Below are 25,180 nucleotides of genomic sequence, written 5' to 3' on the forward strand. Positions count from 1 at the left end.
AATCGAGACCCGTGTATTTTATTTGTTGCTATGGATAAGATGATCATAATAATCTAAGGTAAATTTAAAAAAAAAAAAAAGAGCCCTATTCAATAAGCAAAAAGGAAGTGGGGGGAGGGGGCCAAGAGTGAGAATCAGTAACATGAAAAGGGAAGGGACGGACGCCCATTTAGACATAAGAAGCCAGTGTGCTGAGCAGGATGCTGCAGAAAAATTAACTGTGCTGCACAGGTCATCAGAATTGCAACATGTAGGCCAGAGGCAGAGCGTGGGAGAGAAAGGGTTATGAGAAGCCACAAGACCGCCACAGGTAGACAAGCCCCCACGGTGCTAATGACTGGGCTCTAACTCCTGGCAAACTCAAGTCTATGTTGGGGAAAACAAATGTGTCAGGCAGAATTCAGGGGCCACCCCAGGTCTCCTACAGCACATTCTTCCACAATGACTAAGCTATGTGGCCCAGGACAGCTCTGGAGAGCCCGCACTCTAGGTAACCCCACTTCCCCAGAGAGGGAGCCAACCACTGTCAAACAGGCACCAAGTTTTCTGAAGGAAGACCACTTGGTGGCCCGTGAGTGAATGTTCACCTAGACCAGCGGTCGGCAAACTGCGGCTCGAGAGCCACATGCGGCTCTCTGGCCCCTTGAGTGTGGCCACGAAGTTTCAATCACACTGTACGTGCGGGCGCGCACGTGGTATTTTGTGGAAGAGCCACACTCAAGGGGCCACAGTTTGCTGACCACTGACCTAGACCCTGCACAGGAAAGTCCTGTCGTCTCTCCCGGGTCTTCCCCTCGGAAACCCTACCGTTTCCCCATCAAAGTGCGAATCCCCACAGAGAAAAAGGAATACCGCGATTCCTCACCAAATTCTTTCTTTCCCAAATAGCACCTGTTAATCTTGGAACCCTACCAATTGGGAAAACAAACACCACCTGATTTCCTTTATAAACACTACAACAATCTCTACAGAATCTCAACAATATCTGAAAATGCATTTCAATTTGCCATTTACACACAAATGGTGAAGAATCGGCTGGTCCTACGAAATTGCTGCCCATCCCCCTCACAGCAATAGGCCTAGTGGTGTTTCCAAACAGGGATCGGTGTGATTATAACATACTATCGCTACCACTGCTACTATTACCATTACCATTATCGGAACACTCTGTACAGCCACATGTAACCTAGCCTGCAAGGGTTCTAGACTCAATTCGTTTATATCTTCCTCCCTGCCAAAAAAAAATTATTAAGTCCATAAATAACAGGAGGAGGGGTAACGGGAAGGGGGTTTCACATAAGAACTTCTGAACCAACTCAAAATAAACACAACACAGCAGCAATCACATTTTAAAAAACAGTCTAAAGCTATATTGCCCATGACATAGGCTGTAAGTTCCCATTTTTGGTTCTGAGAGCATTTTATCTGTCACCAATAAACAAAAATACTGCCTGGATCTATTAAGAGTCTGCTTGCCCCAGAACACAATATTAATCAAAGTTAAAAGGGGGCACAAGAAAGGTGGGCCCAACAAAAGCATTTTCTCACCTGTCAAGGCAGAGTAATGAACCACACTCCCTGAAACAAGCCAGGATGAATGCTGAGCAAGTGAAGATATGCCCCCCAACGCACACGGCCCCCACACAGACTCAGAAGCAGGTCATCCAAAGTGGATTGCTGCAAAAGAAGGATGAATTTGCACCCCCTGCCCCACTCCCCCCCCCGCCCCCCCCGTCCTTTTTTGTGAAAACTGCCAGTCAGTAAGCGGAGATTGCACTAATTACTGTGACAATGCTGCGTCGTGTTAAAACAACTTTTGTTAAAAACAACTTTTGTGCACGAGACAGGTTGCTCTGCGAGTTTGGAATTCTTGGCTGGAGAGCAGCTCTTGTCGGAGAGGGGGTGTTCTCCTTCTAAGTAGAGAAGGCAACACTAACAACGTGTCCCCCTTTTCAGTGGGTTTTCTTCTCCTCTTTTCCAACGGCCTGATTCAGAGCTTAATGGAAACTTGTCCAAGCTTTGCTTCCCACAGACCCTGCGGAGCCCTAGGCAATCTGTACTCAGGGTAACCACAGGAATCTTATATTGTCAATTAAAATTGAATGGACACCTGATAACTAAGTACAGGGTCGTGGAAACAAAATTTCATATAATCACAGCCCTATGAATACATTAATGAAACTGTGGCTAATCCAAATTCAATTTTCACTTGTCGGGTTCCAGTCTTAATCCTGGCGTTCATCACCACCCAAACAACAATGCAACCCAGAGAGAAAGCTGCAATTAAAACAGTAAAGGTGCAGCTGCCGGTCCTGACGACTCTGGTAGGACAAAGTTAATTTAACCTTCACGCACACACCATCCTAGCACCCCCAAGCAATGTCACTTCCCTCCTCAGGTGTCCAGACACACAGTATAACCTGGACCAGCTCATCAATATCCACAGCACAAGCTCCATGCATATTCCCTCCCAGCCAGTAACCACGGTGTTGGAGGGATTTCGAGCTTGACTTCCTCCAGCTACAGCGACGAAGGCTTCACCATTTTCTTGGTTCCCCTTTGGGCTTCCAGCCCCTCTTTTCCCCAACAGTCCCCTTTCTAAAACACGTTTCAAACTGCTTTTTCCTTCCCTGTAAAACACACAGATGCCTTGTTCGTTATGGTCTAGCTTTTTAAGACAAAGATAAAATACAAGGACTCTGTAAAACCTTGGCATTCTAAACTGCAACATGCCTGCATTTATATCTCTGTAAAAAGCTGTGAGGCAGGAGAGAACAAGAGATGGTTGGCTCTCTGCTCTTTTTTTTGGAAGAGATGGGGAGGTTGCAAGATCCAGGACAAGACACAGGGCTCGCTAAGGCTTATCTGGGTTTAAGAACCAGGTTCCCACAATCCTCGACTCTTGGGACCGCCCCGCTGTTGGTCACCTGCAGCACTGACGTCACTTCCTCTCCCAGCCATTGTGGCTGTTGTACCCTGGGCATGCAGCAGGCCTCAACGGGGTGCCTCCCTCCCAGGGGTGCCACCAAATGAGAACTCCAAGGTACTTTCCAATTAATTCCTTCGCGTAAAACTCTCACAAAATAGACCTACCCTTCCGGTGTGTTTGTTTACAGCGGCCAAGCCCACCCACCCATTCTCACACCCCTGGGTGACCTGGCCCTCACTTGTCCTGAGCAAGCGTCAGGAAGAGGTGGTTGTGCCCAGCACAGGGGTGCATGGTTCGCCAGCAACTGGAAAACCAACATCTTACAGTTAACTGCTCCCCTGATGATTAGCATCTCTTGATTTCTCTCATTTTATTCCTCATCACCACTACTGGCCCTAAATATGGTGTCTCAGATACAAGCCATCAGAGAGGAGAGGAATGGGCTTTTACAACCTCAAAGGTGACTAAAAAAAATCAAAACCCTATGTTGGTTTTTCCAGCTCCAGGTCAACTTCCAATGTGGTGAAGATTCCTTTTTGATGCCTGTTCATTCCACTAAATGGGGACGAGGTGGGGCATTTGCTCTATGCTCGGCTTCATGAATCACTTGACTTTCTATTTTATTTAAAAAATAATAATAAATCCAGATTCATTTCCTGCAAAGTTTTGGTTTTGGAGGTCTTTTGGTCCACTTTCCTTCCTTTTTACCCTGTCGCTACCACCATCAGCCACTTGAAGTTTAATGCCCATGCCATTCACGTAAAAGAGCCGTTTTTTAAAATAATGTTAATAATAATATCTAAGGCTTGTTCTTACATCATCAGTCATTTTCAGGACAGGAACAGCACAGCACCCCTCTGTGGGGAGCCTCTTACATTTAATGGGAAGCGAACTTCTGGCCAGGACTCTGGGCTCCTGCCTGCCCTTTTAAAAAGTGTCCAGGGGGCCTCTGACTTCCCCTTGGGGAGGCAAAACCAGCTCTGACTGGTAGCTACGTGGGCTTCAGCATTCCTGCAAAGATCCAGCCGCTGAACACTTACTCCATCCTAAAACAACAACTTAAACAAAGGCACCCCCTTTCCACTTCCTGGCATTCTCCAGAAATCCTGCTGCAACAAAACGCAGGCCTTCAGACAGAACAACCTCTCCCACTGTCTCCCATGTTCCACCAAATGTCTATTTACCCTCATTAATTTTTTTTTTCTTTTCTTTTTCCTCAACCTGAAACCATCAGCTATGAGTCAGAGAGCGATCATTAACTTTTACAGCTTCCACACACATCCACCTACTCACATTTGGGGAAAGAAGTATTGACTTGCAACATTGCCTGAGACCAAAATCCTGTAAGAAGAAAAAAAAAAAAGGGAAAAAATTGCTTCAAGAAAGTTACATCTAGAGGTCTATGGGGGGATGCTACACGTTCGTTTTTTTCCACTTTGTGCTGCAATCTCTTGCAAAATTAAAAAAGAAAATAAAAAAGAAATGTTGAAGTTGAACTTTGGGGATGGTGATCGGCATTTCTGGGTTGATTTCTGAGGAAAAACTAGCTGATTTTCTTTACACATTAAAACAAAGTTCTTCATACAAAGGCAACAAAATCTCAGACATATGCCAAAACAATTTCTTCACTGACACAGCTCCTAGGGCAGTTGAAACTAAAGAGAAACTGAACAAATGGGACTACATCAAAATAAAAAGCTTCTGCACAGCAAAAGAAACCATCAACAAAACAACAAGAAAACCCACCTCGTGGGAAAACATATTTGCCAACGTCATATCGGATAAGGGCTTAATCTCCAAAATTTATAGGGAACTCTTACAACTTAACAAAAAGAAGATAAACAATCCAATCAAAAAATGGGCAAAGGATCTAAATAGACACCTTTCAAAAGAGGACATTCAGAAAGCCAAGAGACATATGAAAACATGCTCAAAGTCACTAATCATCCGAGAGATGCAAATCAAAACAACAATGAGGTACCATCTCACACCTGTCAGAATGGCCATCATCAACAAATCAACAAACGACAAGTGCTGGAGAGGATGTGGAGAAAAAGGAACACTTGTGCACTGCTGGTGGGAATGCAGACTGGTGCAGCCACTATGGAAGGCAGTATGGAGGTTCCTCAAAAAATTGGAAATGGAACTCCCATTTGACCCTGTGATCCCACTACTAGGAATATATCCCAAGAAACCAGAAACACCTATCAGAAAGGATATATGCACCCAGATGTTCATAGCAGCACAACTCACCATAGCTAAGATCTGGAAACAGCCTAAGTGCCCATCAGTAGATGAATGGATTAGAAAACTGTGGTACATCTACACGATGGAATACTATGCTGCTGTTAAAAAGAAGGAAATCCTACCATTTGCAACATCATGGATGGAACTGGAGAGCATTATGCTAAGTGAAACAAGCCAGTCAATGAAGGAAAAATACCACATGATCTCACTCATTCATGGATAATAAAGACCATTACAAACTTTTGAACAATAATAGATACAGAGGCAGAGCTGCCTCAAACTGATTGTCAAACTGCAGTGGGAAGGCCAGAGAGAGTTGGGGGGCAGGAGGGAGGGGAGTAAGAGATCAACCGAAGGACTTGTATGCATGCATATAAGCATAACTAATGGACATAAGACACTGGGGGGTAAGGGAGGGTAGTGGTTTGTCAAGGGCGGGGCGGGGGGAAAAGGATACTTATGTAATACCCTTTGTAATACTTTAAGAGGAAAAAAAAAAAAAAAAAAAAAAAAAAAAAAAAAAAAAAAAAAAGTTGGAGTTTGATATACCAAAAAAAAAAAAAAAAAAAAAAAAAAAAAAAAAAAAAAAAAAAAAAAAAAAAAAAAAAAAAAAAAACAAAGTTCTTCAACTGCTTGGGGGCTGGAGGGGGGAAGATATAAAGTGAATCAACTTTCCTGCTTCTGAACAAAACACATTTCTAGCCCGCCAAAGCACCCAGGCTCACGTGCTGAGCCATGTTCCTCACACAGCATTTTCACAGAAAGTTGCTAGCTTCACGAACACTCTTTAAATGATGCCCCCATCATTACTCCACTTAGCAGTCACAGCGCCGCAACTCATAACGAATTAATTTGCATTAATGTGGGTTTCATGTGTCCTTCCCTGGGTATGCCATTGTGATTCAGGCTTAATAAAACTGACACGACAATAACATAGTGCCTTTTATTTCACTTTCTAAAACAAACCAACCCCACCCCAAGACCCACACGAATCCTCCCGATTTTTTAAGCATTTTACTAATATATTTAGTACATCATAATTGGCCCAGCACGCAGGAACCCAGTTATCTTCTCAGTAAATATTTATAGCATCACTTCTTTCCCATTCATTCTGCATTTTCTTAGAGAATCTCACTGTAGCCTACATCTGCAATTCATTGACTTTACAATTTACCACATGTTGGGATGGGAGAGGTCTTAGCTCCATTTGAATCACTACACAAATATGCAAGTGATTTATCGGTTTCAAACTGGAGACTGCAAGAGAAGGACTCCACTTTTCCTGAACATTACTTCTTCTGGCAGGCCATGAACAATTACAGTTCGTACTAATTAAGCTCTGTAAATGTGCTGTGCCCTGCTAATGCCTACCAGGCCTCAAATTTATTTTCATGATGCCAAACTTTAGTGAGCAATTTTAACTCCTTCGGAGCTGATCCCACTAATGCCCATTCCTTCCCTCTGTAGACCGAACCGTTTGGGGCTACTTCACGACAAAAAAAAAAAAAGAAGAAAGAAAGAAAAGAAAAAGAATAAAGTATAACGGGCTGAATTACCAGCCAGAAATCAGATGTGCCTAAGGAAGGAAAAGCTATCCTGGGAAAACCTAAGACCAGGACTGATAACCCGTTCAAAGATCCCACAGCCCCATCTTTGTAATGAGCTGTTAAGGGATTCATATCTGTCCCTGAGGGCTAGTAAGTTTCTGCATTCCATTGATTAGCAAATAAAACCTTTCAGCCTGGGTCTTTAAGTTGGGGTTGGATAGAGAGAAGGATCTGGCCAGAAAAGATGGAACCAACAGCCCGCCCTCAACGGTTTCCCACACACCTCAGAACCCCATTCCCCTTTAGCATGTGGTCAGCTTGCAACACACACAAACAGCCCACTTTTAAAAAACAAATTAAAATCGGCAAAATAATTGGCCTTGGAGGCCTCACACCGGGGTTTGGACCACAAATGCCCCACCCCCAGATCACAATAACTGATATGAAACCTATCTGTTGCCACATCCTCACTTTGGGTGAGGAGTGGATTGGAACCAGACTCAGCTGAGCAAGCGATGTAGTTTGAAACAGCAAGCACCGCCCCCCTCCTCCCCCCTCCCCCCCCCCCCCCACCCCCCCCATCCTGCATGGTACTCGCACCTCTCCTAAGAAACTTGGAGCCCTAACTGGTTTGGCTCAGTGGATAGAGCGTCGGTCTGCGGACTGAAGGGTCCCAGGTTCCATTCTGGTCAAGGGCATGTACCTTGCGGGCACATCCCCAGTTGAGGGTGTGCAGGAGGCAGCTGATGGATGTTTCTCTCTCATCGATGTTTCTAACTCTCTATCCCTCACCCTTCCTCTCTGTAAAAAATCAATAAAATATATTTTAAAAAAGAAACTTTGAATCCCGTTTCCTTCAAGCCATTCCCCAAGCCCAAATCTGTGCTCCATCTTCTACTTTTCTAATCTTAGTCCAGCATCTATTCTGCCTCCCTGGGCTACATTTCTGTGTACCTTTCCCAAATGCAAGGCTTTCCTTCCCAGCCCCAACATAAACCTGCATTGTTTCTTCTCATCTATTAATGTCCTTAAATCGACTCTCCTCTCCCTCATTTTTTTTTCAAACCCTCCCGTTAACCAGTGCACTATGCAATGTGTGTATTTTCCCTTCCAGCTCAGTGGAACATCATATAAATTACAGAGCAGTCTCCCCTATTCCGTTTATGTAAGTATTCTGGGAAATATGCACTATAGAGGCAACATAGACTTAAAAAAAAAAAAAAAAAAGGAAAAAGGGAGAAACCAGAAGGAAAAAGATGCAAACACCTAGAGCAACTTTGCTTTTGAAAAAGGCATTTGTGCAGAGCCCCCCACTGAATTTCCATGCCTGAAAGTGCTCTTTATAAATGTGTATAACAATAGCCTAGAGGAAAACTACAAGTCAGCTGCCAAAGGAGGGGGTGTCGGCCTCAGTCAGCTCAGATTGCAGAGGTGGGGGGTCACAGGAGGGGGGAGGGCAGCATTTGCGATGGGCTTTCCCTCGCCACCCCCCCCCCCCCATCTCATTGCTTATAATTAGTGAGAGAAATTTGAGCTACTGCCAATGTCTGCGGACCTTGAATATTATAAGGCCAACGTGGCGTCAAATATCTTAACATTCATAAGTGTTATGGGCTGTAAATAAAGCCTGTGGATTTATGACCCGGTGGCGCTTGCCAGCAAAGGACTGGGGCACATTTCTTTCAGCAGACCTGTCGAGGTGCAAGTTTGCCTTTGGTTGTAAAATTAACCATTTCCTTCACAAATGTGCTCAATTATAAGTCAGAGCTGAAGATTTACTTACACGGTTGCCAATACTCCCAGAAGAAACTCGGGACCCCCCATCCCACCCCCCTGCGAAAATAAAAGCCTCCAGAATCTGATTGACCCCCCTCCACACCCCGCCTTTTCAAAACTTCTGTACTGTGTCACTTCTAAACAGTTATAAATGCGGTTCAAGATATTATCTAATTCCACTTACCAAGACTAAAAAGCTTACAACCTACTTCCTTGGAAAGTGCTTATTTATTTGGCAAGTCTATGGTTTAAAAAAAAAACACACACACAAAAAAAAAAAACAACAAGTAAATCACTCCTGGCCTGCAGTCTCATCCCTTCCCCCAGTATAATGTCATCTACTTCCTGTGCAAGAGAGAGCCTTTGCTAAATCCAGGTTGTCTCATACTTAACTGCCAATAAACCAACTTCCACATAACTTCCAGACAGCTGGGGGAAAGGTCCTCGGGAGTTTTAGTCACGGTCCAGAAACACGCGTCCGCACAAAAATTTGCAGCTGTCCTTTCTCTCCAGTGCATTTTTAATGGGATTCGGGGGCCCCTCCTGTGAAGCATCTGACAAAATGTGCCATCTTCCTGGGTACCTCCTGGCTGGCCCGGGGTGCTTGTGTGAGGGAAGTGGCAGCAGGATTTCCCAGCCCAGAATTCCAGCACATTTCGCAGGCACACGGGCACCTCATGGGATGGAGAGGGGCATTCAAAACCCGGAACGACGTGGACTGTCACCTTTAAAGGCACAGCCTCTGGTGCAACTATTAAAATGGGAGTTTTCTAAAGCAAGTATTTTTTGCGCTGCTCACAGAACAGCCTTCTTGATCTGCCAACACGCAGACACCTTCCTGGAACTTTTTCACAGCTTGCTAAGAAACAGAAAGCTGACCAGCTTCCAGCGGGGACTCCAAGTGAAATCCGCATCAGGGAAATTCAAATCAACGTGCAAAACTCCTCAGCAAGAACCGGGATTGTCCGACTCTAAATCTTTTCTCAGTCAGATAGGGGGCATCCGGGAAAGCTACATCCCTTTAGCCGTCAAGTTTCCAAAAACACTTCTTCCAAAGAAGCACTTTAAGGCTCCCGGCTGCTGAATAGTTTTGTTTCTGGGGTTTCAGAAAGCTTTAAATTCAACAAACGGCAAAGCGCTGGCATATTAAATTTATAATCATTAATATATGACTTACTGGGTGAGTGTTGAACCCATAATCCATACTGCAGACATTAAACCCCAACCTATAAAGATTAGCACAGAATTAATACTGTGGCAGGCAGATTGAAATCTAAACATGTTCCCCATAAATATTTCGGAAGGAGATGAAAAACAATTAGCATAAATACCGAAGAAGGGCAAGACCACCTGTTCTTTTTCAAGGTGATAAGCATTTTATTGTTCTCTATTTAAAATGTAATGACCTGTGTAATTACAGTAATATTACATTGTTATGTAGGGGCTTGGAATGTCACACTTTGAAAAGTGTTGTCAAAACAATCTGGGATGCAGGTGGGGGGTGGGAGGACAACAGGGAAGGACCACCATTAACCCTTCACACTCCAAGGTCTAGCTCTTTTGTATTAGAAAGGATTATGTTGTTTGAATGAGGAGAAAACATCCATTTTTCAGCAGGCAGAAAGAGAAGTTGCCGGCTACACAGAACCCCAGTGAATAGGCCCCTCTTGGTTTCCTTTAAATGCCCGATTCCAAGTTCAAAAATGAATTCAAGATGCTGCTTATTTATTTGTGCAAACTAGTAGCAAACAGCTCCGTGGAAAAGCAAGTAACTTCGGATAAAAGATGCAAGAAGTCTAACAATCAAAAAGCAATTTCAAACCTACCTAGAATTTCGACCACACCACATTCCCACTTCTGGCTTGGCAGGAGGGAATAAGAAAGCAAAATGTAACACTACTTTTTTCCTATCCATTTTAACACGGTAACAGTATTCTTATCTTTAAAGTACAAATGTTACCACAATTCTAATATTTGCAGTTCTATCACTTCCCATCTCTTTAACTAGACCTCTCTCCTTAATGTTTTTGTATTCAAATCTGTCTCTTAAAAAGCTGTTCCTATTACTGTATCAAAGACTAAATTAATGTTATGCAGAAATCTTTGTCGTTTTAAAATAAAATTATTACTATCAAGCTTTATAGCGTCTTCGGCAATTAAAGCATTATTCTTGAGATAATGTATTATTCATCATAAGTTGATTCATGGATACTCCTTACTTCTTTACATTCTTAAATAGAAATGCAGAAATCAGGGATCGAAAGAGTTGGCTTTTCAACGGATGCAGCTGCTTTACAGGTACCTGATAGGCAACAGAAAATGTAGCAAAAACACCACCAACAAGGAGGGTCGGATATGAATTAAGCATACAGCTAATTTGTCTTTACACCTTGCCCTCCCAAACACCCTCCATGAAGCACTAAGAATTTCAGATAGGCATGAAAAGACCGCTGTCTCGCCTATAGACTCCTCCGGCAGCTGTATCAAATCTGGAATTGCAAGCTGGCCCCTCTGATGGAAGACATCAGGAGTGACACACAACAGCCTCTCGTCCTCATTTCCATTGCTCCGCTAACCGGCCTAAATAAATAACTTTAATTTCGGAGCACAAAATCTAACCCAGGTAACAGAGAGGAAGGCGGAAGGGGCAGTGCACACGCAGATGTCAGTTGGTGTTTGACATGCAAATACTGAAAACTGCCTACTGAGTTCAGAAATGTCTTCTCAGACTCAATCTGATGTCACAGCACAAGGCCACCCGCTAGGTCCACAATTAACAGAACTAGACTCCGTCTATTCCTGTAATGCCCACAAAGGGGACCGATGGTTGGGAGCCTTCCCTTTCGCACCAGGAAATCATTTCTTTGCCTCCAACAATTTCCCTGTCTCCTAATGACAGCCCAACACCACTGCTCAAGTTTTCGGAGGTTGTATGGCGAGACTGCCAGCCCTCACAGCCAGAGAGTTTGCAAAGAGTCAAGAAAGCCAGCAAGTCCGCCGTCCGAGCTTAATATTCAGATGGCCTTTCAGATGGCCAAGTGGATTTTAAAATAATACCATGGTAGGGGGAGGGGAGGGGAGGAAGACATTCTCATGGTGACTTTGGAATGTTGCTTGGTCGGGTTCGTGAGTACACAAACCATCCGATTGTGAGCAGCAAGCTCTTGCCCTCGAGCTCCCAAGAAAAATACAACCAAGCCGGGCTGGGCTTCCCCCCACAGCCGGGCCCCTGCAGCCTGAAAGCGCTGGCCCTGCAGGAAGAGGTCGGCTGAGCCGCTCTCCCAGCTTCCCAAGCATGCAGAAGCCGGAGCGCAGGGGAGGGGGAATAATTATTTCTCTTTCCTAGCCATAAAAAAATGATCGGTCTAGCATGCCCTTACCATTTTTGCCAGGGCCCAAGAAACAAGTCAAACCTGATAGTTAATATTTTAATGCTTAAAAACACTTGTAGATCTGATCGACTCCCGGCCGGCAAGCCCTAGGGTCATTAGCATCGAATCCATGCCTGTTAAACAGTGGGTGCATTATTTCAAATAGCTATCTCCAGTTACCGAAAAAGAAAAAACAAAAGTACTGTGTGTGTAAATAAGGGGGGGGGGGGGGGGGGGCAAACCAGAGAAGGTGCAAATGACAATTCCGGAAAACCGGGCACAAATGGCTACAGGCTACGGCTAGAGATTTTCAATCCAGGCTTTTTAGCGGATGGGGGGAGGGGGTTCAGGGCAAGGCCAGGGGGCATAGGCCAGTCCGGGAAGGGTGTGAGCCTTACTAACAAATGTCAGCGGTGGGCAACACAGCCTACGGGAAGCGGCCAGGAGCCTGGCACCCGGAGCGGCTCTAGGGCCTCCAAAGTTGGGAGGCCCACGGTCAGCAGCCCACTCCCTTGAAGGAGAGGCGCCCTGGGCTGCCCCTTTGCACCTTGGGCCCGCAGACCCTGGTGTCTGCCTCCCCTTCCCCAGGGCTCACTGAGCTGGCAAGCGCAGACCCCGCTCTAAGCTCCAAGGCACCAAAATTCCCTAGAAATACAAGTCGGCTCGGAGGAGGCCATCCCGGCTGCCCACAAACCCAGAACCCTGGCCGCAGGGGCCTCCCCACCCCGCGCAGGCCGGGGGAGCCCGCGGCGGCCAGCGCGCCGGGAAGCCGAGCCCGCCAAGGCGCCCAGGGCGCTCGCGGCCCTGCGGGGTGGCCAAAGGAGAGAAGCCCAGAGGCCCCAAGTTTGCAGTGGGACCAGTCTGGCAAGCATGACCTTCCAGGGCAAAGGGGGAGGAGGGCTAAGAGCCGGTGATCAACACTAGAAAGCTAAATAAATAAGGGGCCGAGAGAGAAAGCCCAGGCGCCGCTCCACGGCCTCGGGCTCCGCGCGCGCTCGCTCGCCGGTTTTCAGGTCCAACACCTGGAGGACAAGCCACTCTCTACCCCGCGCGTCGGGCGCAGCCAGTCCCTGAGTCCCCGGCAGCGGCAGCCAAGGGGTTAACCCGGGAAAGCCCAAGACGCCACAGAAGAGGGAAGGAAAAGAGAGAGAGGAGAGAGAGAGAAAAGAAAGAGCCACACAGTCATCTTCCCAGGGTGAAGAAACAAACACCACCGAAGGGGGAGGGGGCAATCAGAGCGCAAAAAAAAAAATACTTCTTCTGATTCCCCCCGCCCCCCCAACAAAGCCCTGCTTGGACAGAAAGGTCTCCCCAGCATCACAAGGCAGCAAACTGAAAGCAAGAACATGGCGAAGTGCAAACAAATCCAGTCCACAAAAGGCAGAAAAGTTTGGAGAGTTTCGGGCGGCCTGGGCCACGGGCGGGGGAGGGGAGGCGGGGAGAGGAGGAGGCGGGGAGGGGGGGGAGGGAAGGGAGGGGAGGGGAGGGGAAGGAGGGGGCAGGGTAGAGGCCGCATGCGGGGCCGGGCGGGCTGCGGGAGGGGGCCGGGCGCTGGAGGCACTTACGGTTCGGGCGGTGGGCGAGAGCGATCCGTTGGGGAGGTAGGGGCTCGTCAGGTCGGGGATCATGATGAAGGGGTAGCCGGGATACGGTGGCCCCTTAAAGAGCCCTCCATCTTGCCTCTTGGCCGCTAACATGGCGGGGCGGCGAGGGGACGGCGGCGGCCGCGCGGAGCGGGAGAGAGCGGGGAGAAACTTTTTAGAGCGCGGCCCCAGGGGCCGGACGCCCCGGCCGGGCCGGCGCCAAGCCGGGCCGAGCGGGGCGCCGGGCCCGGGCGCGCGGGGCGGCGGGCCCGGGGGGCAGCCCTGGGCGGCTGCGGGGCGCGCGGGGCGTACTCACCTTCTTCCAAACTTTCCCGGGATTTATCTCGGAAACTTTCGGAGCGAGGCGGAGGCCGTCTTTCCGCCTTCCCGGAGGGATGGAGGTGGGGAGGACGAGGGGCAAACGCCACGCAGAAGGGGGGAGAAGCGGGGAGAGACAGAACCGGCGGGGTGGGGGGTTCGGGGGGGAGAGAAAAACAGGGTTACAAGTTTTCGCCATGGTGGCACGGCGCGCACACGCCGCCCGCCCGGCCGGCCCCGCGGCGCCCCGCCGCCGCCCCCAGCCCCGATTTCTCCCCTGGAAGCAACGTTTGCCAAACCCAGGAAACAGATTAAAACACCCCACCAGCCCGAGGGGCTTTTCCTACCTCGGAATCGGAAGAGCTGTTTTGATTCGTTTCTGATTCATTGACTAGAGACGACTTGACATCAGCTAAATCCCTCTCTGCCGAGGAGTTCTCGGAGCTCTTCTCCTCCTGCTCGCCCTCGTCTTTGAAGGAAATCAGTTCGTCGTTGGCGCCTAGGTCATCTCCTCCACCGCCGTTCAGCTGCGGCATTTTTTTTCACCCACCAGCAGCAATTTTGGAAGAAAAATGAAGGAGGAAGAAAAGCAAAAAAAAAAAAAAAAATACCCCCAAAAAGTTTTGTTCCCCCCTCCAAAAAAATATTGCAAGAAAAAGACGAGTCCAAGGTGAACTTTTTTTTTCAGCTTTGGGGTCTTTTTCTCCTGGGGAGGGGAAAGAGGGAGGAGGGGAGGGGAAGGGGGGGAGATCTTCTGCACGCGTGAGTTTGGGTTTCTTTTTTCTCTCGTTCCCCGGGATCCGATCAATGTGCAAAAAAATAATAAATAAAAAAGGGGGGTAAAAAAAAAAAAAAACACCAACAACAACAAGAAGTCAGATATAAAGAGCAAAGGGGGGGGAAGCCGAAGATACAGGAGGAGCTCGTGCCGCTCGAATTTGAGTGAGTTGAAGTTAGACTGAGAGCTTTTCAGTTCAAAGGCGGCGCTGATTGACAGATAGAAAAAGGGGATCGAAATCCGGAGGAACGGAGTAGTCTGGGAGCGGAGATTATTGACAGGGCGAGAGGAACACACTCGCTTAATGAGATGCCGGGGGGCGGGGCCGTGCGGGTGACGTGTGCATAAATAAACAGGCGGGGTGGGCGGGGCGGGGGCGGCCAACAATGATCCTTTCGGGCGCCGGGTGCGGGAGGAGGAGAGGGGCGGGGGCGGAGCGGGGGAGGGAGGAGTGCGTGTGCAGGGGAGGAGGCCTGCGCGGGGTGTGCGACCCCGGGAGTCCGGGCGAGGGGACGGGGACTCGCTCCGGGTAGGGGGTGGCTTCTTCGACAAGACAATGCGGGGTGGGAGAGGAGGGGAAGGGGGTGGCGACCAAGTCAGGAATCCGAGCCCAGGAAGGCGGAAGGAAAGCCCACTTGGGGGGCGGGGATGGGGAGAGGCCCAGAAAAAAAGTGCAGTTTAGAAATATTAGAAATAAGTCTTGAAGAGAGGGGAAAGGAGGAGTGTAGTGTAAGGAAGGGGGGTATGGGTGGGGGGGGAGGGGTGCTCAGGGGTTAATCCCGCAGTGGGATCAGCCACCCCGGGGCAGGATGTAACAGAAGTGGCCCGAAGGGAAGATCCAGCCCTCCGCTCTCCGCGGGCTTGGGGAAGTGGAGGGCTGGGCAGAGTTCCTGGTCATTGCAGTGAAAGAAACTATTAACCCACGAGGTCTTCCCTCCCTTTTTTGTTGATTAACAGTGAATCAGTTCATTAAATGTTGTCTCACTAGAACAAATATGCCAAGATGACTTTGTATCCAAAAAATAATCCAATACTGTGGACATTAAAAATATCTTTAAGGAAAAAAATACATGATTCTTTTTAATGCAGTGTTGGTTGTGTGTGTGTGTGTGTGTGTGTGTGTGTGTGTGTGTGTGTTAACTGACGTCGCAGTTAGTAGGAAATGAGCTAGGATTCAAAGTCCTTTCTGACTTTGGAGGTGAAAAGTTTGGGCGTTAACACCACCAGGGAAAATAAAACTGAAAGTTCACCAACCCCTGGGATCAGAGGTGCTGGAGTCTTCCTCCAAGGGGGTCTGAAATGAAATCCCAGAAAGACTGCCCAAATAATCAAGATGTAGATGGCTCTGGCAGGAAATTGCTAACCAAGTTGATGCTGGAAGACCTCAGGGAGGAGATGGAAAACCTGGGGTTTGGAGCAGGTATTTGTTGATTTTTAGGCACTCTCCTGGGAAGCAGATTGGTTTGCTACAAAACAGGGAACAGAATTATGTTAAAGGGGGAAAGGCCAGGCTTCCAAAACAGTGTTCCTGGGTGATGGAGCAAGAACACTCATTTTCTTGCAAATATCCAATGAGAAGTGGGCTGGAAACTCCAACATGAAAAGGGGACAAAAAGAATCAGGGGGGGTGGGGGGGGAAGAAACCAATAGGAATTAGCAAATTGTTAGAAACAGTGTTGGTGTAGCATCCATGATGCATTAAATTATCCCACCCATCCCTAAAAAAATAAAAAAACAAAAATCTCACCCTGGCTGGTTTGGCTCAGTGGATAGAACATCGGCCTGCAGATTGAAGGGTCCCAGGTTCGATTCCGGTCAAGGAAGGGCATATGCCCAGGTTGCAGGCTTGATCCCCAGTAGGGGCAGCCGATCAGTGATTCTCATCATTGATGTTTCTATCTCTCTCTTCCTCTCCCTCTCTGAAGTCAATAAAAAATGTATATTTAAAAAATAAAAATCTCACCTGCTTTTCAGCCAGCCCATCACCACCTTTAAGATTTCCAAAAGAAAAGCAGATTTACCATGTAATATTTAGAGAGTTTGGGATTTCAGCAAAACTGTTTTATAAGCTAAGGTCTCAGAAAGAAGACTACTAAAAATAATGACACCAAGATTGACAAGGCCCATGCATTCCCCTGCAATGGAAGAAATTCACAACCACATCTGCACACGAAACAGTAAAATGCAGGCAAAATAAAAACGTGGTGGGGGGAGGGGGAAGGGAGGGTGGACTAGAATCACTGTAACTCCCAACTTTAATATTAATCAGAAAATCAGAAGTCGAGTGAGAAGAAGCCTGAAAAGAAGTAGAACAAATGTGTACGTTTAATCAGACAGGATTGAATAGGATACAAAGCACAGGACTAATTAGTCTCAGCAGGTAGGACTAACCTTCAGACTTCATAAATAAATAAGGCGGGCACAGTTTCTAAGAGGGAGAGTGGAGACAGAAAGGGGATTATTTCAAGACACCAAGTAAAAACATGAAGAATGAAATGCTTCACTGTTAAATCCATGTACAAATGGATTTAACAGTTTCTTTTTTTTAGGTCTTTTCACTTGGTTGCCTTTAGGTTTATACATCTAGCGAATGACCGGTAGCTTTTCACACTTTGCTAATTGTCACCTGTATACTGAGTGTGCCTAAGTCTGTGGACAGCCTAGGCTTTCCTAAGGCCTGGTTTAAGGGCTTATTTACTTTAACTGGGACACATTTATAGTAACTCAATTGTATGGCAATTTCTTTCTACTGTGTGGTGGTATTTTGTTTTTTTCATCTAACCCCGATCCGAATTTAGTGGGATAATGAGGTCTTCTATATCCTTTATAGAGGACTACCTGGATAATAAATATGCTGACTTGAAATGTTAGAGTATAGTTATTGTTTTTAATGTCCTGACCTGCATCTTTATCATATGTAAATATAATGGCTTTCTTCTGATGATCAGTAGCCACATACATTTTGGCATATCCTTATATTTCTCATGCAAAGGCAACTCCTGAATCTTTCTGTCTTTAAATCTCTGATTTAATCAAGCAATTAAAAGTCATTTCATGATAGCACATGTGTCACATTTAATTTCCGAGCCTCGTGCCACAAAAAGGCTTGGGAAGACCAGAAGGCTCTCAGAGGGTCACTAACCCCCGAGTTTCCTAAAGGGCTGTGGGTGATGTCAGGATGGGGTGAGGGAAGGAGTTGGGCCTGGAACTGCAATTGGCAGAAAGCAAGGTCACGTAATATTTTTTTTTAATTAGAAAGTCAAGTTGGGCCCACAAAATGGACATGTAATTTATAGATTTGGTGTAAACTTTTTTTAATGTATTTTTATTGATTTCAGAGAGGAAGGGAAAGAGAGATAGAAACATCAATGATGAATCATTGATCGGCTGCCTCCTGCTTGCCCCCTACTGGGGATCGAGCCCGCAACCCCGGGCATGTGCCCTTGACCAGAATCAAACCTGGGACCCTTCAGTCTGCAGGCCAATGCTCTGTCCACTGAGCCAAACCAGCCAGGGCTGGTGTAAACTTTTAAAGAATGGTTGCTGTGTGTCCAGGCTGAGGCAACTTGGACACTTCTTTCATGGTTTAAACCAGCGGTTCTCAACCTGTGGGTCTCGACCCCTTTGGCGGTCCAACGACATTTTCACCGGGGTCGCCTAAGACCATCCTGCATATCAGTTACTTACATTACAATTCATAACAGTAGCAACATTACAGTTATGAAATAGCAACGAAAATAATTGTATGGTTGGGGGTCACAACATGAGGAACTATATTTAAAGGGCCAGAAGGTTGAGAACCACTGGTTTAAACCAACTTCTCTCTAGATATTGATGACTCCTGGTCTATAGCAGGGATTCTGAAAGCAGGGAGGAAACGACACCAGTTCTGACTTGACCTTGAATGAAGGGATTTGGCCATCTTGGTGTATACACATCGGGGGAGACGCTGTGGCCTCCTCCTCTGGAGGCTGATCCAGGAGTCAGCCCAGGGCCTGAACTCCAGATAGACTGTCCCTCAGCCTCCCTTTCTTTCTCTGGCTCCTCATCCGCAGCTTCTTCGCTTCTCTTTTCACTGCTCCCCTTCAGCCATCCCTCTATTAATTCTCGGTGGATATATGTTGATATTAGTAAAAGTAATATGCATAAAAGTAATATGCATAAAGTCAAGTGAATGAGTTACCTTTCCAGGCCATACTTTCTTGTTCATCCCTACTGGGGAGTGTGGAAGGGATGTTCCAGTCTCTACAAATCGCCTTTCTGGCATGGGTTCCTCATGGGGAGGGAGGGCAGAGTGCTACGCACCCTCTGGAAAACGTGCCGGATGGAGACGGCAGAAATAGGCCGTGTTACCTGTGGCCCCTTCGTCTTCACAGTTGAGGCGGATGGACTAGATATTTTTTTAGGTTATTTTTAGCGTTCAGAGGCCACGAGTCCACAGTTTCAGCCCCCACCCCAGTTGTGGAAGAGGCTCACCAGCAAAACAGACACACCATACTGGAAGTTTGGCTTTGGAATTCAGGAGAAGGGAGAATAGTCTGTTCATAGTCACCAGAAGCTGAGAATATATGTTGACAACCATATTCAGCTCCCCCAACTGCTCTGCAAGATTCTACCAAATTACCCTTGACAGTGATGCACACGTGTGTGCGTGTGTATATATGTGTGTTCTATGTGATTTTTCTTTAAAGATCCGGGCTCCAAGATGGATGATCTGTTACCCACTCTGTTGTACTTATCTATGCAGGGAGTGTGCTGACTGATGGAAGTCAAAAAAAAAAAAAAAAGAATCTGAAAACATAAGGAAGCTATAAAATGGGGAAATGTTTAGAAGCCAAAGTCCTGATTCCACCGTGAGATTTTCTGTTTGCTTTTTGTTCTGCGTGGGTGATGGTTCCTCATTTGGACCTTGAGGAAAGCTGTTCCCTTAGCCAACATAGGAACACTGAAAATTGGACACCTAAGAGTTTTCAATTTTAGCAGGAAGAAGAGGTGGGTAGAAAGGGCCCGCTCATAGGCATCCTTTTGTTTTCCCCGATGATTCTGTCAAGGGATGTGGAAAAGCACACACCCTCTTCCTGAAACCCTGAGGAGCACTGTTCTGTTCTGGCATTTCTCTGCAGCGCCCGGCTTGATCACCTTGCTTCAGCTAATGACAGGTCTGGGTAATAAAGTGACAATAATGCCTGATGACCCAAGGGTTAATGGCGAGGTGTATGCATTTGTACAGGGTTTCATCACCTGCCTTCATAAGCTGATCACTGCCGCTATAGGCACTTGTGACAGCCTTTCGAAAGACATCAGTCCTCCATAAATATACCTTTCCTATTGACAAGATGTCTTTTAACCCTAATAGTAATGGAAGAAGGCCAATAAATGAAACATTTACTGCATAACTTGCCTTATTTTGGGGTGGTGTACGATTCCTTTCTAGCCTTCTCTAGAAGATGTTTTTCAGCCTAATTTGCTCCCTAGAAATTTCGCTTGCTACAGTTATACGTCTATGACGTTTTATTGCCTGAAGCCAAGTCTGCATAAGAACTTTCTTAAGATATACTTATCCTAATGCCAGGCTACAGGAACCGGCTGCTTTATGCGGAATTATTTGTGCTGCCCTGGTATACAGGGCAGAGACTTCCAATAGGCATTGCCATAGGGGAGGTCTAAATGTTTCTGAGAAGGGGGGAAAAGGCAGTTTTTAAAAGTTTCATCTAGGTTGATTTGTAGAAATCTTTAGAATTAACAATTGGGTGTGTATTTAACATATTAAAATGCCTGAGGTTTTCTTTTCTTTAAAAAAAAAAATAGCTCTAGTGATTCCATCCTTTTTTATGGATCACCCTTGCCCGCTCAGATCCCATTGTTCCGTTCCTAAATGTCACGGATACCAAAGCCCCCTCCACAAAACATGGACTCTTTAAAGAGCAGAGACGATGCCAGCCAGCATTGAGCAATCTCACAAGGTGGTTTACGTCTTTTCAAGAGTCAGAGCAGGTGAAATTTCAGGAGAAGACAATAGCATTGTTCCCCCTTGTAATTCATCTAGGCGTGGGCTGACACACCTGCTTCTGGCCAAAGGCATCATGGGATGGAGGAAGCGAAGGATCCAAGGAGCCTCTCAGCTCCAGAGCGTGATGATTTCAGGCTTGGTCCCTGTAGAAATCCACAGCAGCTTTGAGCTCCCGTCTGTCCTTGAGGAAGGACTAACTACGTTGATCAAATGACTGGGGACGATTAGAATCAGCTCGCCCTCGCCCTTGCGGAAGTCCCAATTGTTTCTGTGAGCTCCAATGATGTTAGTGGGTGAGATTTCCTAATGCAACATTCGCTTGAACGGGGAAGGCAAAGAAGGATAAATGACGAGCTCTGGGGTCCGGAGTGACTGTGGATCGCAGTATAGATGGCAGCCTGCAGCACAGGGCTCAGCAACAAGGAGGGAGGCTTCCGGTTGACTGTCATCTTGAGCAAACTCCATTTCTTGGTAGCCTGAGGGCACACTGTAAATACCTAGAGCTGGAGGGAAGGCATTCATCGTTATTTCTTAAAGGTTCCAGGATGCTGAGAGTGAGGGATTATAATGACCCAAAACCCCATAAGCAGCACAGCTCCCCTTCCCAGCAACCCCTCTGGTGGAAACATGGTCTTTGGGTGTGCACTCAACCCCTCATTCTCCCACATTTTCTGGGTGGCTGGGGTTCAGGACCCTCTTTTTATAGCACGGACATGCACATTCCTTGCTCCACCCAACCAAGGTCTCAGCTTCTGGAGAAACCCAAGGCCTGGGCCCTGAAGAGTCAATGGAGGCGCCACCCACTCTTCCTACTCCTTCCTACCAGTGGCCAGGAGCTGGAGGCCTTGTGAGTGTTGGTGTGTATGTACCTGGGAGACCCTCCTAACCCCCTCCAGGCTTTGCTGCCCACCCCCACCCCCAAAAGCAAAGGTGATGACTATCTGGAAACCAGATGGGGTATTTCTTTTGGAAGGATCTCATTTGAATGTCTTTCAGCCTTTTCTTCTTTGAAGGAAACTCACACCCCACTCTGTACAAGAAGCATCTTTCTATTATTTTATTTTATGTTTCAATTACAGTTTACATGCAATATTATTTTGTATTAGTTTCAGGTGTACAGCATAGTGGTTAGATAATCATACAAGAAACTTCTTTCTAATGTGATATTCTGGCTGTTCATGGTGTTCTTGTCTTTGTCTGTTTGTTTTTTATTTTAGAGAGAGTGAGAAAGGAGAGACATACACTGAGAGAAACATTGATTTGTTGTCCCACTTATTTATGCATTCATTGGTTGGTTTTTTTATGTGCCCTGAAGGGGGATCAAACCTGCAACCTTGGTGTATCAGGATGACAACTGAGCCACCCAGCCACGGCCTCTGTTCCTATTATTTCGTTGCTGTCTACAAAACACAGGCACAGTAGGGTTCTTTCTTTAAAAAAAAAAAGTATAATTGGTTATTTCAAATATTTAAAAGGATGCTCCAAAATATCAAGTGCTTTTTAGAAGATAAAATCTGGGGTAATTTTCACTTTCATTTTTATACTTTTCTATACTCTCTGGTGCTATCAACATTTAGGGCTGAATAACTCCTTGTTGTTTGGGGCTGTCCTGTGGATTGTCAGATATAGAGCAGCATCTGTGGTCTCTATTCCACTAGTTACCGTATTTTTCCGTGTATAAGACGTCCCCATGTATAAGACGCCCCCCACTTTTCCAACCCAAAATTTAAAAATCAATATTTTAAACATTTTGCTGGTTTTCCTCTTAAGGCCTCTTCTTTTTTGGCAGCTTAAGGAGTTGTTCTCCCTGTTTTCTCTACTGTCTGATCTCAGAGGCATTCCACCAGGCCAGATTCCCTTGCCTGCCTCCCCTCTCCAGATGGAGGTCGAATGCCAGGCTTCAGCACAGCACACCTTAGCTCTTACCACTGGTTTTCTATCCCTCCTCAAGAGCAGCTGCATTATGAAAAGAAAAGGCACCTCAACTCAAAACAAACACATCTAGCCCTGGCTGGTTTGGCTCGGTGGATGGAGCTTCGGCCTGCGGACTCAAGGGTCCCAGGTTCGATTCTGGTCAGGGGCACATGCCTGGGTTGTAGACTCGATCCCCAGTGTGGGGCGTGCAGGAGGCAGCCAATCCATGATTCTCTCTCAACATTGATGTTTCTATCTCTCTCTCCCTTTCTCTCTGAAATCAATAAAAAAAAACTAAAAAAACTCACATCTAGAAAGGTGGCTTTCAGCACCAAGGATAAGCTGGGAAGTGGCAGCAGACTTCAAGATCTCTTTGTGATCCATTGGGACGGGCCAGCACCACCCTAAGAGTCCCCAACTATCCTTCTCTCTCTCTCTCCCTCTCTCCCTCCAGGCAAGTCCCTCTCACCCACTTAAGGCAGCACAGGACAGAGTTCAAAAGCCCCCAAGGCTTCATCTCAATTGTCTAGTAATTTAATAACCCACAGTCCTTTGCAAACACTAATTAAGCAAGAGCACAACTCCCTGGTGAGGGCAGCTGGCCACATGCCCACTCTTTGGCCCCTGTTTTTAAATGGGAGGCAATGGGGAGGTGGCTCCCAGAAAAAGTGGTTTGCCTGGGGCTAAAGAGAAAGAACGGAGGAAGCTGGGTCAAGAGGGAAGAGAGGAATTCCAGGCCACGGACTTGGTGCAGGCAAGGCTGCTACCGGCTGCTCTGGGCTGGTGTATCTCCTTTAGACCAGGGGCTCCTCCAGCTCTTTCGCTTCTTAGAGGAGGTTATCAGAGGAGGTTGTTGAGAATCTGAAACTAGGTTAAGCCTCTCTCACTAGGAAAATGCCCTCACTCTTCAATTTTTTGCAAATACTCTCTAGACTTTTTATTAAAAAGTCCTGCCCTAAATAATCAGAAGGGAAGTCTTATGTTTGTTGAGTCTTTTACAATATTAGAAGCCGTTTCCAATAGGCAAGCAGTTGGGTGTGGAAGTGAACTATGTATGTGGGTTCTAGAATGATGGATTTGAACCTGTTCATGCCACTCATTGGCTGGGTTGCCTTGAACAAGGTATTTTGTCTCCCAACCCTTCTATTCCGTCATGCATGCAATGGAGGTAGAATAGCTCTTATTGAAATTTTTCCATTTTACACATGAAAAAATGGAGACTTGGACAAATTGGACCTTACTCACTTAAATCAGTCAGGGCGATGATTTGAACCCAGGATTCCTGACCCTTTATATATCACTCTATCTCTATTAAAACTTAAAAATTATAACATTCATATAGTAGAATGCAAAACTCAGGCTGGTGTGGCTCAGTTGTTCAGAGCATTGTCCCATACACTGAAAGGTTGTGGATTCAATCAGACATCTCTCTCTCTCTCTCTCTCTCTCTCTCTCTCTCTCTCTCTCTCTCTTCCCCTCTAAAATCAATGAGCATGTCCTCAGGTGAGGATTAGAAAAAAAACTTAAACATTTACTTTGATGAATTTTTAGAAACAGACACACCCATGTAACTACTATCTAGATCAAACTAGTAGAATGACTATCAAATCTACTGAAGCCATCCTTGAGTGCCCTCAAAGTCAATATACACCCCAACACACACACACACATGCACACACAGAAAGTAGGGTTGCCAGATTTAGCAAATAAAAATATTGCATAGGACATACTTCTTTTTTAAAAAAAAGTATTTGTTGTTGTAGCCCTAGCTGGGTGGCTTAGTTGGTTGGAGCATCGACCAGTACACCAAAGGGTTGCAGGTTCAATCCCCTGTCAGGGTGTGTTTGGGAGGCAACTGATCAATGTTTCTCTCTCACACTGATGTTTCTTTCTCTTCTCTCTCTCTCTCTCTCTCTCTCTCTCTCCCCTTCCTCTCTCTAAAATAAATTTTTAAAAAGTATTTGCTAATCTGAAATTTACATTTAACTGGGTGACCTGTACCCCTGTTCTGCCTTTAATGACTCCAGATTAGTTTTGCCTATTCTCATATATCTTAGAAATGGAATCATATAGTATGTACCCCTTTGGTCCTGGCTTCTTTTGTTTAGCATTATCTTCCTGAGAGTCAACAATGTAGCAATAGCTTTTTTCATGACCATACAGTATTCCACTATACACAATGGGATATACATGTATACACACATACCATGAATATGAATTTATCCACCCTACTATAGATGAAACTTTGGGTTGTTTTAGACAATACGAACAGGGCTACTATAAGTATTCTTATATATATCTTTTTGTTAATATACTAATGCATCTGTATGGGGTATATATCTAGGAGTAAAATTCCTGTGACATCAGGGTATGCGTGTGTACCTATTTAACAGATAGTACCAAATTTCTCCAAAGCTGTTGGACCAATTTGTTCAAGAATGTATACAGATCACCATAGCTAAGATCTGGAAACAGCCTAAGTGCCCATCAGTAGATGAATGGATTAGAAAACTGTGGTACATCTACACGATGGAATACTACGCTGCTGTAAAAAAGAAGGAACTCTTACCATTTGCAACGGCATAGATGGAACTGGAGAGCATTATGCTAAGTGAAATAAGCCAGTCAATGAAGGAAAAATACCACATGATCTCACTCATTCATGGATAATAAAGACCATTATAAACTTATGAACAAAAATAGATAC

At 46.1% G+C, this 25,180-nt stretch overlaps 1 protein-coding gene across 30 annotated transcripts in view; it reads right to left on the bottom strand.

Moving 5' to 3' along the window:
• TCF7L2 (transcription factor 7 like 2) overlaps positions 1-14,837 on the bottom strand; it is a 197,494-nt gene extending 182,657 nt beyond the window's left edge. For 12 of the 30 annotated variants that reach the window (XM_070432262.1, XM_070432263.1, XM_070432259.1 and 9 more), the window contains exons 1-3: positions 14,119-14,835; positions 13,770-13,836; positions 13,436-13,560 (exon numbers count right to left, since the gene is read on the bottom strand). In XM_070432262.1, the coding sequence (XP_070288363.1) occupies positions 13,436-13,560; positions 13,770-13,836; positions 14,119-14,307 (381 nt within the window). In that variant the 5' untranslated portion in view covers positions 14,308-14,835. Of the gene's footprint in view, positions 1-13,435; positions 13,561-13,769; positions 13,837-14,118 lie in introns of all 30 variants that reach the window. The other 18 variants (XM_070432252.1, XM_070432248.1, XM_070432249.1 and 15 more) reach the window with 3 other exon arrangements.
• Positions 14,838-25,180: the final 10,343 nt, after the last annotated feature.

This window comes from Myotis yumanensis, unplaced genomic scaffold (genome assembly GCF_028538775.1).
Source record: "Myotis yumanensis isolate MYYU_CA2020_CCGP unplaced genomic scaffold, mMyoYum1.0.hap1 SCAF_13, whole genome shotgun sequence".
Taxonomy (NCBI): domain Eukaryota; kingdom Metazoa; phylum Chordata; class Mammalia; order Chiroptera; family Vespertilionidae; genus Myotis; species Myotis yumanensis.